Genomic DNA, 18,125 nt, shown 5'->3' with positions numbered 1-18,125 from the left:
CCAGCTCTGGTCCAGGAGGCCACAGAGGATCCCTAGAGACAGAATGATGGGACTGATCGTCCCCCTTCCAGGTCCCAACAGGCTTTGGTTTCCACAAAAGCCAGCTGGGATCATGTTAGGTCCTCTGGGCTAGGCGTGGATTCATCTAGTTTCAAAGGGCAAAAGGATGAGCTATGTTGGGCACTGTCTAGAATTTTTATTTTGTAAAACATGAGTCTAATCGTCTAAGAGAATTTGCTAAATCATAAGTAGCTGCTGTGGTCAGATGTCAAAGTTGGGGGTTGTGGGGGAGATCATTACATTTATCAAGGTCCTACTATTCTGTGTCAGAAGGCTTAATCTCATTGAACACTGGGAAATAGACATTATTATCATGCCCATTTTAATGATGAAGAAACTGAGCCCCAGAGGCTTCTCCTCTTTGCATATGTAATTTCCTTTTTCCATGTCTCCACTCTGAAGAGTGAGGATTTCTGTCAGTTTCACAGAGGAGAAACTGCAGCCTCAGAGAAGTGAAACAACCTGCCCAGTAGTGCAATTGATCACTCAACCACAAGCGTCCTGGCACGTGCTATCCACATAACTAGAAAGCAGGGGGCTATAATTCTTGCTCTGTTTATTGCATTTCCCATTATCTTATTCACCTAATGCATTTAGAGTTCCTTCCCACCTGGAAGTGGCACCTCCTCTGGCTCATCTGACCTAAAGTCCAAGCTCTTTCTCTTTCCCTTGAAGGTGGCCATGTAGGAGTCTGGTTTATCACCAGGGTCCCCTCTGCACTGTCTCTATCAGCACGCACTCATTATGGCCCATAGATCTGCACCTACAAGTTAGGGACCCTAAGCCATGCCTTTTAGCTGCTTATTACTTAAAATGGAACCTCACAGTACAGGTCAAAGCATGCATGGGAAATGGCACAAGTATCAGTGGCCAAAGTGTAAACACAGCTCTAAAGAAACAAATCATTATTAATCCCATTTCCTTGGTTTGACCTCATCATCTGAACTTGCAGTCCCGATAAAGATTGTTTATTCTGGTTATCCCCGTTAGCTGGGTTCTGGATATATAGAAAATGAGATTATATCATTATTTTTATATCGATATACTTAAATTTCTACAGGCTCTGCCGCTCCATTGATTAGGATACATGTGCCGCTTGCTATAGTGCCTCTCTCTAGGGAAGCTTCTCCTCTTTGTATATGTAATTTCCTTTTTCCTTGTCTCCACCCTGAAGAGTAAGGCTTTCTGTCAGTTTCATGGAGGAGAAGTTATAGACTCAGAGAGGTCAAATGACTTGCTCTGTAGTGGCACCGATCACTCAAGCACAAGTGTCCCAGCACGTGCTATCCACATAACTAGAAAGCAGGGAGCTGTAATTCTTGCCCTGTTTATTAGATTTCCCATTATCTTAGTCATCTAATGCACTTACAGGTCCTTAGGAAAAAAACCTCTAATAATGGAAAATTTTAACCCTACAGAAAAGTAGACAAAATAATGACCCTTTCGAGAGCCTTTTAATTCAACCCGGAATTGTCTGCATTTACAGTTGCCAAAGGTGGAGGGCACTGAATGAAAGCGAACCGTGAACTTGCCAGTCTCCTTTTCTTTTTTAAAACAAAAAAAGATATTCAGGGCAAATTTTAGAATCATTGACGGTTTCTAGGAAGATTTTCTTTTTTGGAAGAAGAAAGGTACTCTTGTCTCCTTAATTGTTCTTAGTGTTCTTTGTCACCAATCATGATATTCTTTGTGGAAAGTATTAATATACCATCTTCCTGTGTTCAATATTCCCATTAACAATAAAAAGTCTAATGAAAATATCTGCATGAAAAGCCCTGAGCACTCATTTCAGAGACAAATAAAAGATGAACCAATAAGTATTTCTTTGAAAATGAATGATGCAAATTAATTGATATCTTAATGAGCTTTCAGCATGAAGATTATTAGTTAGATGGAATCCGAACTGAATATCATCTTTAAGGAAACGCTAAGGACACTGCAGTGGGGGAGAAAGATGTTATCTGTCAGTTAGAAATCTCTCCTGCTCAATGAGAACACTTCAAAGAGGGAGCGAGCCAAGTGAGACAGCATGCCTTAGGTATCAGTCTCTGCCTGTCCCAGCCTGGCCAGGTTTGGAGACTGGAGCCTAGTCCTGTTCCTGAATTGATGAACACCCACAGGTATAGGAAGTTCCACCCCAAGCCAGTCCCTGGGGCCTTCCTAATACCACCACTGTGCTATGGATTCCTTCCTTGGTCTCTAGAATGGAAGCCCTGCAAGGGCAGAGCCTTCCTCGATTTTGTTTGCATTTGTGATGCCAGTGCTAGCCTAGCTACCTGATTGAGAGCAATAATAACAACAGAATAACAGCAAATAACAATACAGAGCTTACTCTGTGTTCTGGGCATTGTTCTGAGCACTTTCCTTAAAATAACTCACTTGAAGCCAAGCGCGGTGGCTCATGCCTGTAATCTCAGCACTTTGGGAGGCTGAGGCAGGTGGATCACGAGGTCAGGCATTTGAGACCATCCTGGCCAACATAGTGAAAACCCGTCTCTGCTAAAAATACAAAAAAAAAAAAAACCAAAAAAAACCCAGGCATGGTTGTGGGCACCTATAATGCCAGCTACTCGGGAGGCTGAGGCAGGAGAATTGCTTGAACCTGGGAGGTGGAAGTTGCAGTGAGCCAAGATTGCGCCACTGTACTCCAGTCAGGTGACAGTGTGAGACTGTCTCAATCAATCAATACATATGTACATACATACACAACTCACTTGAGCTTTATAACAACAGTGTGAGGTGGGCACTACTAGTATCTCTAGCTTACAAATGGGTATATTGAGACACAGAGAGGTTGAGCAACTAGCCCAAGATCACACAGTAATAATGGTAGATTAGGAATTCAATCCACAGCAGTCTGGCTCTGGCTACAGAGTCCTTGCTCTTAACCACCGCGCTATACTGAATAGCGTTCAATATATACTTCTTGAATTAAATGAACAAAAGAGTCCCATGAATGAATGCCTGGTCCCTATGACTGAGCATGTCTCTAACTCCTAGGCTTTATTTAAGTCATCCAAAGTTCCAGAGCTTTATTCTATTCCTCAGTAGACCATGCCAGTCACTCTCTGGAGTGGAGGTGGCAGGGGAGGTGCCACGAATGACTCTTGTATTCCTAAAAACTAGTTGCTGTCCTGTTTCAACCCAGATAGCCTTTCAAAAAATTGTCCCTGGACAGGGAAAATGTGGCACATATACACCATGGGATACAATGCAGCCATCAAAAATGATGAGTTTGTGTCCTTTGTAGGGACATGGATGAACCTGGAAACCATCATTCTCAGCAAACTGACACAAGAACAGAAAATGAAACACTGCATGTTCTCACTCATAGGTGGGTGTGGAACAATGAGAACACATGGGCACAGGAAGGGGAGTATCATACACTGGGGTCTGTCGGGGGGAAATAGAGGAGGGACAGTGGGGGGTGGGGAGTTGGGGAGAGATAGCATGGGGAGAAATGCCAGATATAGGTGATGGGGAGGAAGGCAGCACATCACACTGCCATGTGTGTACCTATGCAACAATCTTGCATGTCCTTCACATGTACCCCAAAACCTAAAATGCAATTAAAAAAACTGTCCCTGCTGAGGGGTTCCTATGGCCACAATCTTGTCTACCATCCAGTTAGATCTGGCCACCTAATATCAAGGTCAGCTGAAGTTCCACCAAGTTTGCAGCTGTGGTCACTGTGAACCATGAGGCCATGGTCACTCAGTGTCTGCAGAGTCTCTGTGGCAGGCTTTCCTACTGAGGCTGCTTGGGTAATGATGATATCTAGGGTGTAGTATTATGGGAACCAAAAGACTTACCTAGTGTGTTTTATTTAACAAGATAGTATTCCCTGGGGACAGTTCTCTGGAAGCATCTACCCATAAGGGGTAGTTAGAAATAGAACCCCGGGAGTGAGCCAGGGGCTAGTGGAGGGAACCACGGAGATGACGTCTTCCATGGTATAGAGGGCACAGTGCTCCTTTTCCTAGTGGAGTTGATGGGAGAGATGTGATGTGACCCAGGCCACATGGTACGGCAGGAAAGGTGTGTGACTTAGGGTTAGGGGCGCAGATTAAAGACTCATCTCTCTAACCCACCAGCCGAAAGATGGCATCATTCAGCCTTTCTGGACTTCGCTTTCCCCATCTATAAAATGAGGATTATGTGTATTTCACAAAGTGGCTTCGAGCTTCAGGAGTTTTAAAAGTGTTTTTCACTTGAAAATTGTTCCGCAAATGAGTGATGTTAAGAGCGACCAAGGCACCGCAGCTCTACGATCTTCCTTCAATCTGCTCCACCCCTCTGGGAGCTTATTAAGCTAGAATGCCGTGTTCTCCCCAGACCGACTGAAGCGGAAGTTCTGCGGCTGGGGTGGTGCCTAGGCAGCTGCATTTTAGCAAGCTCGTCTGCCCGGTCAAATGCACGCAACTGTTTGAGACCCACTTAGCCACAGCGAACACCAACACAAAGGAAGTGCTCTGGGTTTGATCAGAGCCTTCGCTTCCTCTGCTTAAGGTCTAGAACCTGAGACCTAAATGAATTTGGTTGACACCATCTCTGTGGCCGGTGGAATTCTGGGGAAGGTAGGCAGGGCCAAGTGGCTATCACTGCTGCTTCCCGCTGAACACCCGTGAGGGAAGTGGTGCAAACGCAACGGAAACCCAAGCCTCCTCCGGTCTGAGCGGGAAGGCTGAGGGCCACACTTGGGCAGGTGGCACTGGTAAGTTCTGTGGCTTAGCAGCCTTGCTGGACAGCTGCCACCGGTTCCAGTTCTAAGCTGGGCTGCTGAGGCTAAACTCACGTTTGTTGCACAGAGCTCCTATGAGAGCTCCCTTCTGAGTATGGGGGTGAGGGGAGTAGAGGAGTGGGGGGGTCTTCAGGCTTGGAAGAGAGGCAGCCTCGTGATCCCAAGTCCCCTCAATGCTGAAGTCATCCCATCCCTAACTGCTTTTGCACTCTTGCCTCAGGACTGCTGAGCAGAGCTCCCTAACAGGAAGCCCTGAGTGCATGGGGTGGCTACGAATGTGACCTTCAGAGCAATACTCCTCTCTTGAGTGTTTCACCCCTGAGACCACTGGGGAGGGCTAAGTCCAGAAAATGACAATGCTCTAGCCTGGGTGGGGGGAGATGCCAGATCTTTCTCTTTCATGCCCACTGCTCCCCTCCCCCTCCTGATGGCTCAAACCTCCCAGCTCTGTTGTATGTTTACTGTGTTTGGCTGGGGAAATCTATGGAGTAACAGAGGTGGCTCCAGCACTGCCCACAAAGCTGCAGCTTGGGTCTCCCTTGAGATAGCCCCTTCTAGGGCCATAGGCAGGGCTGCCTCTAGGGATGGCTGTCCACCTGAGCTCCCCGGGAGGGGCCCTGGTCATTGGGCCACCCACTGGTTGCCTGGGTCACTGTGAACCCTCTCACCCCCTGACTCCCACCCAGTGGCTGTGAGCACCCTGCCTTGCTCAGGATAATCAGAAGCCAGTTCAGATTTAAACCCCTTCCTCTACCCATAGTTCTAGAAGGAAAACCACAAATCCCTTGTATTTGCAGAATTCTCTCTGTTTTCCAAAGTGCTCTTTTAAGTCATTGGCTCATGACGACGATCACAGCAAGTCAGCAGCCCGCTTCCCATATTATGGAGCAAGACAAAATTACCAGAGGGGCCGACAGAAGTCACTGAGTTGGTAACCAGCCAAGATCCACACCACATCCAAACTTTGTTTTGCTAGCTCTGAGTTCCCACTATCTTACAGGGTTGATGCCTTTGTACAGCCCATCGGCAGGTGTTCTAGGCACAGATTTGTGACTGTTTGAGGCAAGTGTGGACCTCCCCAAAGAGCACTGCCAGGCACTTGTGAACAGAAGATTCAACCATCAAATGCAATTGGTAAATCAGTGTATATGACATAGTGCATATTAGACTACTACCAGCGCCAAAAGCCCTTCAGTGAGAAACAGAATGAATTCAGTTCAACCCGGAGTATCTAAAACTTGTTTGGCAACAGAGCCTTTCCCTCCACACAATGGTACAAACAAGCCACCAGATTTGAGGAGCCTCCCTGAAGAGGGTGAGCAAGGCTCCTTCACAATTACGATGACAAAGACATGAAGATGAGAGGCGGCAGCTTGTTTCTACACACAAAGAAAAGAAGAGAAAATTGCTGTGTCTTTCTCATGCCCCTCGCCCCATCATGGGGAGGAGTTCCAGGACCTCCCCTGGCCGGTGCTGCCACCTGCACGTCTCAGAATCCCCTCAGTGCCCCCAAATCCAGTGGTGTGCTGAAGTCAATTGTTAACATTTCAGAAACAGTGTGAGTCAGTTTCTAAATCATCAGGAGCTCAAAACTCACCATTGTGGGAGTATTTATTTATACCATAAAAATCAGCAAACACCAGAAATCAGAGTTCCCCCACCCTTCCCGAGGGCTGGTTTACCGGCGTACCACTGGCCCTGGGACACTTTTTGAAATTGTTAGAAAACTTGGGAGGGCTCTGACAGCTGAGCACTGGGGGAGATTGGACGTGGAAGTCCTTGCTCCAGCCCTCCTGGGTGAGAGGTGGGAACAGCACTGAATGGCAGTCTTCCGGCTACAACCCCAAATGAGTCAGAGAGTGCCTCTTGACCTGCTTACCTTGATATCTGTTACCAGCCAGTGTCTCCAGAATCTCTGTCTGGGTTCTGCTCTGCTAGGGGCATCTGGATCCACCATCACCAGGACATAGGTTGCACCCTGTAACACATGCACCAAAAAGTAATGTAGAGTCATGGCTGAAATAGGAAAATACCACCGGAAAGACCTCCTTTCTCTGCCATTCCAATCGAGCATGACTGAGTAGCCCTATGGCATCCCATCCAGTTTATCCTTGTTCGTGTGACATCCCTGTCACATCATGTTTATTCTCAGAGAAATGGCATCTGTGAAGCAGACAGCAGGACTCTTGGCTTCCCCTTTGTGAGGAAGAATAAATCCAACAAGTTATATGTACCAAGCACCTGGGAGCTCCGAGTGCTGTGCTGGGTGCCTTGGAGGAATCAAGGAAACCTGAAACAGGACTCTGGTTCTCCAAGAAGCATCCAGTGTAGGTGGAGTGACTTGCCTATTAATTTAACAAATATATGAGGACTTATTTTGTGTCAAGAACGGTACCCATCACAAAGAACACCAGGATTCATTCATCCCTTCAACAAGCCTTTGCTGAACACCTACTATGCACCAGGAGCTGCTCCAGGTGCCAGGAGGCAACAGAGCACAAGACAGTGAGGTCCATACTTTCAGGAAGCTTTTATTCTAGGTAAGGGACACAAATCATAAAAATAAATAAACAAGCGAGGGAACGTGTGAGTAGTGCTATGAAGAAAATAAAACAGGGTGGGATGAGAGGTGGGAAGTGTTCTGGAAGGAAAAAAATAGCTGCTATGAAGGTCTTCAGGCGGGAAAAAAGTAGGCTTTGAGGAGCAAGAAAGAGCATCATGGTGGCCAGGGACAATCAAGGGGGAGGGTAGACATGGCAGGTGGGGGAGGGGGCAGGGCCATGCCACAAGATGCTCTCTAGGCCTGGGTAGGGAGCTAGGTTTTAGTCAAAACGCAACACAGAACTGTTGCAGGGTTTTAGGCAGGACAGTGATATGCTCTGACTGACGTTTTTAGAGGATTCTTTTGGCTGCTGGGTAAAAAAATGAATGATCTGCAAAGGCCAGAGAGGAGGCCAGGAGACCTGTTAGGAGACTCGCAGTAGCATGTGAAAAAATGCTGGTATCTTGGGCTAGGATGGCAGCAACGGAGACAGAAACAAATAGATGGGTTAGGGGAGTATTTTGAGTAAAATCGGCAGGGTTTGCTGATGGATTCAATGGCAGGGCGGTAAGGAGGTGGGTGGAGAAAGAGAAATTGAGGATGAATCCTAGGTTTCTGACTTGAGCCACTGGGCCATTTAATGGCACAAATAAGACCTGGAGAGGAGGCTGTGTGAAGAAGGCATTCAGAGTTCTGGTTTAGACATCTTGAGTTTGAAATATCTCTCAGAAGACAATCAGGTATGCATGTCAGAGTCCGTAGTTCAGAGGAGAGATCAGGACTGGGTGAATAAATTCGGTAGTCATTGACATGGAGATGGTCTATAAATCAGTAGAGCAGACACAGAGAAGGAAAGAGGTCTCATGGCTGAACTCTAGAGCAGCTAACATTGAGAAGAGGGGAGAATCACGGAGAGAGGACCTTGGGGCCAAAAAGGTGGGGAGAACACCTGGAGAGTAGTTGTCACAAAAGCCAGGATAGAAAGTGTCTCAAGGAAGAGAAAGTGATCAGCTGTATCAAATTCTGCTAAAAGTTAGGGCCAGATGAGGACACGGATGTGACAATCTGATTTGACAACTTGGATATCACTGTGACCACAAGACCAGTTTCAGTGGAGTAGAAAGGACTGATGCTTGGTTGGAACAGGCTGAGCTGAGATGGGAGATGAGGAATTAAAGATGGCTATTAAAGACGATCATAAAAAAGACTTCCTTGGTGGGAAGGACAGCTGAGATATGGAGTGGCTGTAACTAAAGAGGAAAGAAAAAGCAAGAGATTTTTTTTTTAAAAAAGAGAGGGATAATGTTTGTAGACCAATGGAAATGGTCCAGTATAGAAAGGGAGATAGAGGGGACAGAGAGGAGGAAGGGGGATGGTCACAAGAGCTGACTTTGGGAAGTGGGGATGGGACAGGATGCAGAGTGAAAGTGAGGGGCTAGGTCTTGGGTGGAAGCAGAGTGGGTTCAGATGCAAAAAACTGGAAGGTGAGATAGTGAGAGGAATGAGGAAATTGTTTTCCGATTGCTTCTATTTTTCAGTGAGTTAGAGGCAAGGTCACCAGGGGAAGAGGGATTATAGGAAGTTTGGGGTGAAACTCCATCTCTACTAAAAATACAAAAAATTAGCTGGGTATGGTGGCACACGCCTGTAGTCCCAGCTACTCGGGAGGCTGAGGCAGGAGAATTGCTTGAACCCAGGAGGCAGAGGTTGCAGTGAGCCAAGATTGCGCCACTGCACTCCAGCCTGGGTAACAAGAACGAAACTCCATCTCAAAAAAAAAAAAGGAAGTTTGGGGACAGAGAAGAAGGTGTGAGATAGTCATTTAAGAGAGTAAAAAAATGAATATACAATAGGTATGCAGTAGGTCACTAGACGGTGTTACATTTCACAGTTGTGGGCTTTTTAACTTTTCAAGTACAGGTGTGAGATACGTAGTTAGTTGGACTTACCTTGGATGGGGAGTTAGACGTGAGCCTGATGGAAGAGGGGGAAGTGGGAGAGGAAGAAGTGGGTAAGATGAATGGAGTAAACGGAGATGAGTCCTAGCCCTCCCATTGACAGGGAGAGGCAGGCACACCCTGTTGTTCTAAATGCTTGAGCAGAGGAGCATTTATCAAGCAGAAGGGACAGGGAAAAGGGAGACAATCTTTCTACCCCAGGAGTCCAGGGAGGCTGCAGAGTTGTCTTTTGAGCTTGACCTCGAAGGTCGAGCAGGTAAAGGATCAGGAAAAGTGCTCTCTAGTGCAGGCAATGGTGTGTGCAAAGGCAGGTGGGTGTTTGGGGAATGGCTGGGCCATAGGGCATCTGGAAAGAAACAGTAGGTGACAAAGCTGAAATGGGTATTGGGACCAGATAACAGAAAGCTCTGCACATCTTATGTTGCTTAGAATTTGTTATGTAATAGGACCCACTGAAATTGTTTGGATAGGTAACTCATATCATCAAACATGTTCTTTGGGGCTGGGCATGGTGGTTCACATCTGTAATACCAACACTTTGGGAGGCTGAGGTGGACGAATCGCTTGAGCCTAGGAGTTCAAGACCCACCTGGGTAATGTGGAAAAACCTTGTCTTTACAAAAATTGCAAAAGCTAGCCAGGCATGGTAGCCCACACCTATGATTCCAGCTACTAGAAAGGCTGGAGTGGGAGGATTGCTGGAGCCCAAGAGGCTGCAGTGAGCCATGACTGTACCACTGTACTCCAGCTCAGATGACAGAATGAGACCCTGTCTCAACAAACAAACAAAAAACAACACATATGCTTTGGAAAGACACATGATGGGGGTAGAATAAAGGATGAAAAGCAGAGCAAAAAATCCAAAAAACCCTGAAAATTGCAATACTCTGGAGAAAGACCACAGGGATTTCCATTCAAATAGTAGTAACAGAAAGGAGAGACGTGTATACTGCAGAATTAACAGTGAGGTGACTGGACAGGGCTGATGTCCGGGAGGAAGAAGCCAGGATGACTCTGAGATTCTGTCTTGGGCAGCTTGGTGATGATGAAGCCATGGATATTAGGGGTAGCAAAGTCAGGGGACCATGAGGCAGTGAGTTTGGTGTTGAACCCTACAGGGAGAGATGCCCTTTAAATGAGGTTAGCGCCCTCTCAAGACTTGGCAAATGGGCAGTGGACATGGAGAGGGACGAATCTGTAGATTCATGGGTTGTCTGGGGAGAATCTGTAGAGCATAAACAAAAGAAAGGCTGTGGTGGAACTTGGGAACTCAAAGCGGGGCAGGGAAGGGAGAAAGAGGCTGAGGAGAAGACAGTTCTGAAAAGAGCCGGAGAGTTAGTGTCATGGATGCCAAGAGAGAAATGAAGGAAGGGGTAAAGGTTGTGTCTGTATCCCAGTCAACAAGGGAGATGAAGGCCACAAAGAGACTTGGTTGTGACAAGGAGGGGATCACAGACACCTTTCCAAAGATGAGTAGTTTAAAGGTGAAAACATTGACTATTGGATTTTAAGACCCAGAGGAAGCCATAAACCACATACTAGATGCTACAGGAAATTCAATCAGAGAATGTGAAGATAAACCCAAGAAAATCTCCAAGGACTCAGAAGAAAAGAAAATAGTAGGTGAAAAGAAGGAATATGTCCTAAAGTGGGGGTGTGTGTAAAATCCCAATAGAATGCCATAAAGAGAAAACCGTACATAGTATCTGATACATCCAAGAAAGTAATAAGAAAATAAAAAGAAACAAAGTATAAATATGGTAAAAGAAGAACTAAAGCCATATGTCCTCTCTCTTTTCCTTTCTTCTTCTTCTTTTTTTATTTTGAAAATGACATGATTGCTACATGAGAAATTAAAAAAAAATCAACTGGGAACAAAAGTAACATCCGGTAAAGTAAACTGTTACACAGTGTACACAAAGCTTGGATTTTCTACATATTAATAATAATCCAGAAGTATACATTTAAGGTCCCATTAACAATGGCAACAAAAAATGCAAAATAAGTAAGAATGAACTTGATGAAAAATTCAAGGTTATATGAAGAAAACAAAAACATTATTGATGCACATATGAAGGAAACTTGAATAGACAGAAAAAGAAATACAATGCTTTGAAACTGAAATAATCATTTTGTAAAAAAGTAAATAAACCTTCAATTAATTTGTTAATCTAGCACATTTCCAATCAAAATCCTAAATAGATGTTTTGTGAATGTCACAGAATAATTCTAAAGGTCATAATAAATGTAAAAAACAAGTAAATAAAAGAAAAATAAGTATCCAAGGCAATATTGAAAATGGTAAAATAGGGATATTAATTTTTCAGGTATTAATGTATCTTATTAAGCTACAATAAGATCAATATTGTGTTAATAAATAAATAAGTAAAAGAAGCAAAACAGAAAACCCAGAAAGTCAAGTTTTCAATAAATGTATATTTAATATATGATAGTTATCATTTAAAATGACATTTAATATATAACAAAGTTATTTCAGACCAGTGGGGAAAAGATAGATTGTTTAATAAATGCTACTGGGAAAGCTGGCTCAGTATGTGGAATAAATAAACTTAGGTCCCTATTTCTTTCAGACACCAGAAAACTTCCATATTTAAATATGAAAATGAAAAACAAGCTTTAAATCTGGTTTAATAACATAATATTACATTTATGCAGTGGAACACTCAGAGTTAGATCTTTATATACTCATACAAGAAATTATCTGCAATATACTAGTATGTGAAATAAGTAAGTTACAGAATAACGTGCATGATATCTCAAATGTGCAGGAAAACTTTATATATCTAACTATATATATATCTTTATAGATCTATTTGCATATGCATAGAAAACGTCTGAAAAAATACACACCAAACTGTTAACAGTAAATGTCATGAAGGAAAGATTGATATATCTAACTAGATATAACTTTGAATCTTTTATATGGCAAAAAAAGTACAAAATAAAATTCAAAGACAATAAACTGAGGGCAAATATTTGCGATATCTATGAAACAATGTGAATATCTTTAATATACAAAGTACTCTTTACCTCCGTAAGAAAAAGACTAATAACTCAATAGAAAAATGGATGAACAACATGAATAGGTAACTCATAAAATAAGAAATATAAATTATGAACAACCTTACGAACACGTGTTCACATTTACTACTAATAAAAGATACACAAAAAATAAGATCCAATCTTTGCCCATAAAATTAACAAAAGTTTTAAAGTACATCTCAGAGTTTTTAAGGTATGTAGAAACAACGGGTAGATCCCCAAATCCTATGAATCCAATAATCCCATTTTTTTTGAAAAAAGGACAGAAGACCAAAACCACTTGTCATGCACATGTATATGATTCTACGAAAAGAAAACTAGAAAAATAGGAAGCTTAAAAGCTGGGCGATGATCTCTAAATGATGGAATAATTATGAACTTTATTTTCTTCTTTGTGCTTTTCTGCACTTCCCAAAGTTTCTTCAATAAAATGCATTGCTTTTATATTTAGACAAAAAGATGTGCATTCAAGGAAAAAAAGTCACGGTGAGAAGTCCCAGAACCCTCAATGTCTCCCGTTCAAACAATAGTCGGGGGAAGTCTCAGCGGCAGGCTGCTCTCCCTCCCTGCCCTGGCATTTCCTGTGGTGTCTCCTGTCCCTACCTCTACACTGCTGCCTGATTCTTTAGGGCAGCACTCCCCAACCTTTTTGGCACCAGGAAGTGGTTTCATGGAAGACAATTTTTCCATGGATGGGGATGGGGGGCGGGGTGGTTTCAGGACGATTCAAGTACATTTATTGTACACTTTATTTTTATTATGATTACATTCTAATAGATAATGAAATAAGTATAAACTCACTGTACGGTAGAATCAGTGGGAGCCCTGAGTTTGTTTTCCTGTAACTAGAGGGTCCCATGTGGGGGTGATGGGAGACAGTGACAGATCATCAGGCATTAGATTCTCATGAGGAGCATGCAACCTAGATCCCTTGCAGTCGCAGTTCACAATAGGGTTTGTGTTCCTATGAGAATCTAATGCCACAGCCAAACTGACAGGAGGCAGAGCCAGGCAGTAATGCAAGCAATGGGGAGTGGCTGTAAATATGGATGAAGCTGCCCTCACTGCCCCCCCATATACCTCCTGCTCTGTGGCCCAGTTCCTAACAGGCAATGGACCAGTACTGGGGGTTGAGGACCCCTGCTGTAGGGTGAGTCTGCATTGCAGGGCACTCTTGCAGGTGGTCATAACCTGAGGTTTGCCCTAGATCGCCTCTTTGCTAAGCAGCCCCATAGGAGACGTTTTCAACGACCTCTGTGGTGGTTTTGCAGATCTCTCTCAATGCAGTTAGGGAGCTGGGTCCCAGACATTTCATGACCCTCAATGCATTCAACAGAAGTTCCTTAGCAAATGTTTGGCAGAGGTGGCAAAGGAGTGGTTGTTCACCAGAGAAAGTAAAGAACAGCCTACTCAAGGGCTTAGCCCTTAACCAGACTCCTTGAAGTTGAACCCAGGTCCCCACCCACTTCTAGAGGTCCATGGAGCTGACAGGATGGAGTAGTGTTGGCAGGAGATCAGCGAGTCTTTTTTCTGGCAGGTGAAACTAATTTCTGACCATAGCATCCCACCCCCTAAGCATAGCCAAGACAAGAGAATGTGCCATCAACACTTCCAACGAGGGAAGTGAATTTAGGGAAATTTGTACTTGCCACATGTTTTCTTGCCTAGGATAGAGACTGCTTTATACTTCTGCAGGGGTATAGACCTAGTAAAATGCCAGCCTTTAGTAGGTACCCATGAATGCTTGTTACACTGTGGGTTGTGGTTCTTAGCTAAGTCCTTCTCTTTTCTGGCTTGCTCCTAAAATTTAAGGGTGCTGAGCCAGGTCATCTACTTTCCCTCGGATTCTAAAATCCACTTGGTGGATTCTGAGCTATCCAGACACTGTAAAAGTAACACTGCTTATATGATCCAGCAGTCGCACTTTGGGGGATAGAAATCCGGGAGTCACTGCAGCACTGTTTGTAGTAGTCAGGGTGAGGAAACAAGAAGATGTCTATCAACAGACGAATGGATAAAGAAAATGTAGTATATCCATAAAAGGAACACTATTCAGCTTTAACAAGGAAGGAAATAACTGCAGTTGGTGGCAAAACTTGAGGTCATTATGCTAAGTGAAACAAGCCAGTCACTGAAGGACAAACACTGTGTGATTCCACTTACATGATGTATCTAAAATAGTCAAACACACAGAAGCGGAGAGGAACAGTGGTTGCCAGGGATGGAATGGGGTCAGGGGGACATGGGGAGCTGCTAATTGATGAGTATAGACTTTCAGTCATGAGAGAAGTTGTAGAAAGATTGGTGTACAATATTGTGTCCACACTTAACAATATTGTATTGTACACTCAAAAGTCTTTTGAGTAGATCTCAAGGTAAGCATTCTTATCACAATAAAATACAATAAAAATAAAGTAATCCCACTTGAAGAAGGCAGGATGAAATCCAAGTACTTTCCAAAGACACTGCACATCTCAAAGCCTGACAGCACGCTCTGCTGGCAAGGCTGCAGGGAAACTGAGGCTGCATACATTGCTGTAGAAATGCATGATATGGGCAACGTGCCTTTTTTTTTTTTTTTTTGAGATGGAGTCTCATTCCGTTGCCCACGCTTGAGTGCAGTGGCTCACTCTCAGCTCACTGAAACCTCCGCCTCCCAGGTTCAAGCAATTCTCCTGCCTCAGCCTCCTGAGTAGGTGGGTCTGCAGGTGTGCACCACCACACCCAGCTAATTTTTGTATTTTTAGTAGAGGCAGGGTTTCACCATGTTGGCTAGGATGGTCTCGACCTCTTGACCTCATGATCCACCTACCTCAGCTTCCTAAAGGGCTCGGATTACAGGTGAGAGCCATCGCTCCCAGTCCATGCCTTTTGACACAGTGATCCCATTTCTGCGATTTTTCCAACTGAAGATATCTGCACACTTATGAAATGACTTGTATATAAGGTTATTCATTTCAGCCCTGTCTGTCACAGTCAGATGTAACTCCAAATAAATGGAAATAACTCAAGTGTCCATTAGCTGGGGATTGGTTAATAAACAATGATATGTACTAATAGTGGAAAACTTCCTAACTGTGAAAAAACAATGAAGATCTCTAAGATCTGATCTGAAAAGGTCTCCAAGATAACTTAGCGTAAAAAGCAAGGTGCAGAACAGCGTACCTATTACTTTATTTTTATATAAGAAGGAGAAAATAAGATATTTTTTCACATTTGCTTGTATTTACACAAGCAAACTCCAGAAGGGTGCTTAAAAAACTAACAGAGGCTGTGGGTGGTGGTATTGATATGGGTAGATGAAATAGAGACATCTAGATATGTGTTCTATCATACTGATTTTTAAAGCCGTGTGAATACATATTACTGCTAAACATAAACCAATATTATAAAATAATGTGGAATGCACAGCAGTTGCACAATAATTTGGAGGTGTATCATTGTTATCCTGGAGACATCAGTCTCTAGTTCTCTTTCACTGATGCTGAGAGGCAGAGAGGGATGGCCTTGTCCTTTGCAGCAAGGAGAGATCAGGAAATCCTCATTCCACTTTTAAAAGTCATTTGGGGGAAGGGCAACTGGTGGAGTAGGACCCTGGGTGCTACAGAGCAGGGCATGAGGAAGGTGCAGGAAGCCACATTAACAAATCATAGTACTTTGGGACAATGATGATGACACTGAAGCAGAATTAGATCTGGATTTGCCCAGATGAATTTTTTAAAAAACAGCTATACAGAGGCATAGTTACATATAATAAACCTCACTACTTAGTGGGCAAAGGACATGAACGGACACTTTTCAAAAGAAGACATACATGAGGCCAACAAACATGAAAAAATGCTCATCATCACTGCTCATTAGAGAAATGCAAATCAAAACCACAGTGAGATACCATCTCATGCCAGTTAGAATGGCGATCATTAAAAAATCTGGAGACAACAGATGCTGGAGAGGATGTGGAGAAATAGGAACACTTTTACACTGTTGGTGGGAATATAAATTAGTTCAACCATTGTGGAAGACAGTGTGGTGATTCCTCAAGGACCTAGAAATAGAAATTCCATTTGACCCAGCAATCCCATTACTGGGTATATGTCCAAAGGGTTATAAATTATTCTATTATAAAGGCACATGCACACGTATATTCATTGTGGCACTGTTTACGATAGCAAAGACCTGGAACCAACCCCATTAATGATAGACTGGACAAGGAAAATATGGCACATATATACCATGGAATATTATGCAGCCATAAAAAACAACGAAGTCGTGTTCTTTGTAGGGACATGGATGAATCTGAAAACGATCATTCTCAGCAAACTAACAGAAGAACAGAAAATCAACCACCACATGTTCTCACTCACAGGCGGGTGTTGAACAATGAGAACACATGGACACATGGAGGGGAGCATCACACACTGGGGTCTGTTGGGGAGGGACTAGGGGAGGGACAGCGGGGGGCAGGGAGGTTGGGGAGGGATAACATGGGGAGAAATGCCAGATATAGGTGATGGGGGGATGGAGGCAGCAAAAAAAAAAAAAAAAAAAAGAAAAGAAAAGAAAATTGACAAAGTTGTGCGGCTGTCACCATCATCTGAATTTAGAACCTTTTTATCAACCCAGAAAGAAACCTCGTATCCATGTGTGCAGTCATTCCCTCCCCAGCTCTAGGCAACCATGAATCTATGTTCTGTCTCTGTAATCTCCTTTTTGCCTTTCCTGGACATTTCATAGAAATGGAATCATAATATGTGGGTTTTTTCTGCTGGCATATTTTATTCATCCATGCTGTACATGTATCAGTACTTCATTCCTTTTTATTGTTGAATAACATTTCATTGTATGGAGAGAGACCACACTTGTTTATCCAATTGGTGGATATTTGGGTTATTTCTACTTTAGCTATTATGAGTGATGCTGGTGTGAACATTTGCTGTAAATCTCTGTGCAAACACTTGTTTTCAGTTCTCTCGGTTAGATGTCTAGAGTGGAATTGCTGGGTCATATTATAAATTTATGTTTAACATTTTAAGAAACGACCAAACTTTTTCAAAGTGGTTGCACCATTTTACAATCCCACCAGCAGGGTATAAATGTTCTAGTGTCTCCATATCCATGTCAACACTTATAATTGTCTGACTTTTGATTGTGGCCATGCTAGTGGGTGTAAACTGGTATCTTATGTTTTTAATTTATATTTCCCTAAGGACTAGTGGTGCTGAACTTCTTTTCATGTTCTTACTGACTATTTGCATATCTTTGGTGAAATGTCTATGTTAGTTTCTTGTCTATTTAAAAATTGGATTATTTACCTTTTAAAATAGGATCATTTATTCAGAAATAATTTTAATAGGTATATCTCAACTGGGAGTTAGGGAAAATGGAGGCAGAGGGTGAGTGGAAAGCAAGATGGCAGGAAATAATTCCACAGATCGGGGATGGGCTATCCAGTTGAAACTGCTCTGATCAGCTATCAGGGCTGGACTTGCCTCATTCTTGAACTTCTGGTTTCCGGCCTCAATCCCCATCTATACATGGGGTTGTCACTTACTATAACTCACCATGACACTGATTACTCCCGCTGGGAATGACAGCTTCAAGGATAGCCTGCAACCCACACTGCCACTGCAACCCAGGTGAGCAGGGGCACTCACTGACACTGACTCCTCCCAGGCCCAGGGAGCCATGGCCTCTGCTCATCGCCCCACTGGCCACCTTCAAAGACACTGTGGAGTCCCAACAGTCTGCCTTCCAGTGAGTT

At 43.6% G+C, this 18,125-nt stretch overlaps 1 protein-coding gene across 12 annotated transcripts in view; it reads right to left on the bottom strand.

Annotated features, from left to right (window-relative positions):
* The window catches only part of PEBP4 (phosphatidylethanolamine binding protein 4), a 285,395-nt gene that overhangs the window by 97,363 nt on the left and 169,907 nt on the right, over positions 1-18,125 (bottom strand). For all 12 annotated transcript variants that reach the window (XM_078347234.1, XM_078347237.1, XM_078347235.1 and 9 more), the window contains one exon: positions 6,681-6,779. In XM_078347234.1, coding sequence (XP_078203360.1) covers positions 6,681-6,779 — 99 coding nt within the window. The remainder of the gene's footprint in view (positions 1-6,680; positions 6,780-18,125) is intronic.

The sequence above is a fragment of the Callithrix jacchus genome, chromosome 13, assembly GCF_049354715.1.
Source record: "Callithrix jacchus isolate 240 chromosome 13, calJac240_pri, whole genome shotgun sequence".
Lineage (NCBI taxonomy): Eukaryota > Metazoa > Chordata > Mammalia > Primates > Cebidae > Callithrix > Callithrix jacchus.
The sequence above is the reverse complement of the archived record's forward strand: the minus strand, read 5'-3'. Positions and strand labels throughout refer to the sequence as shown.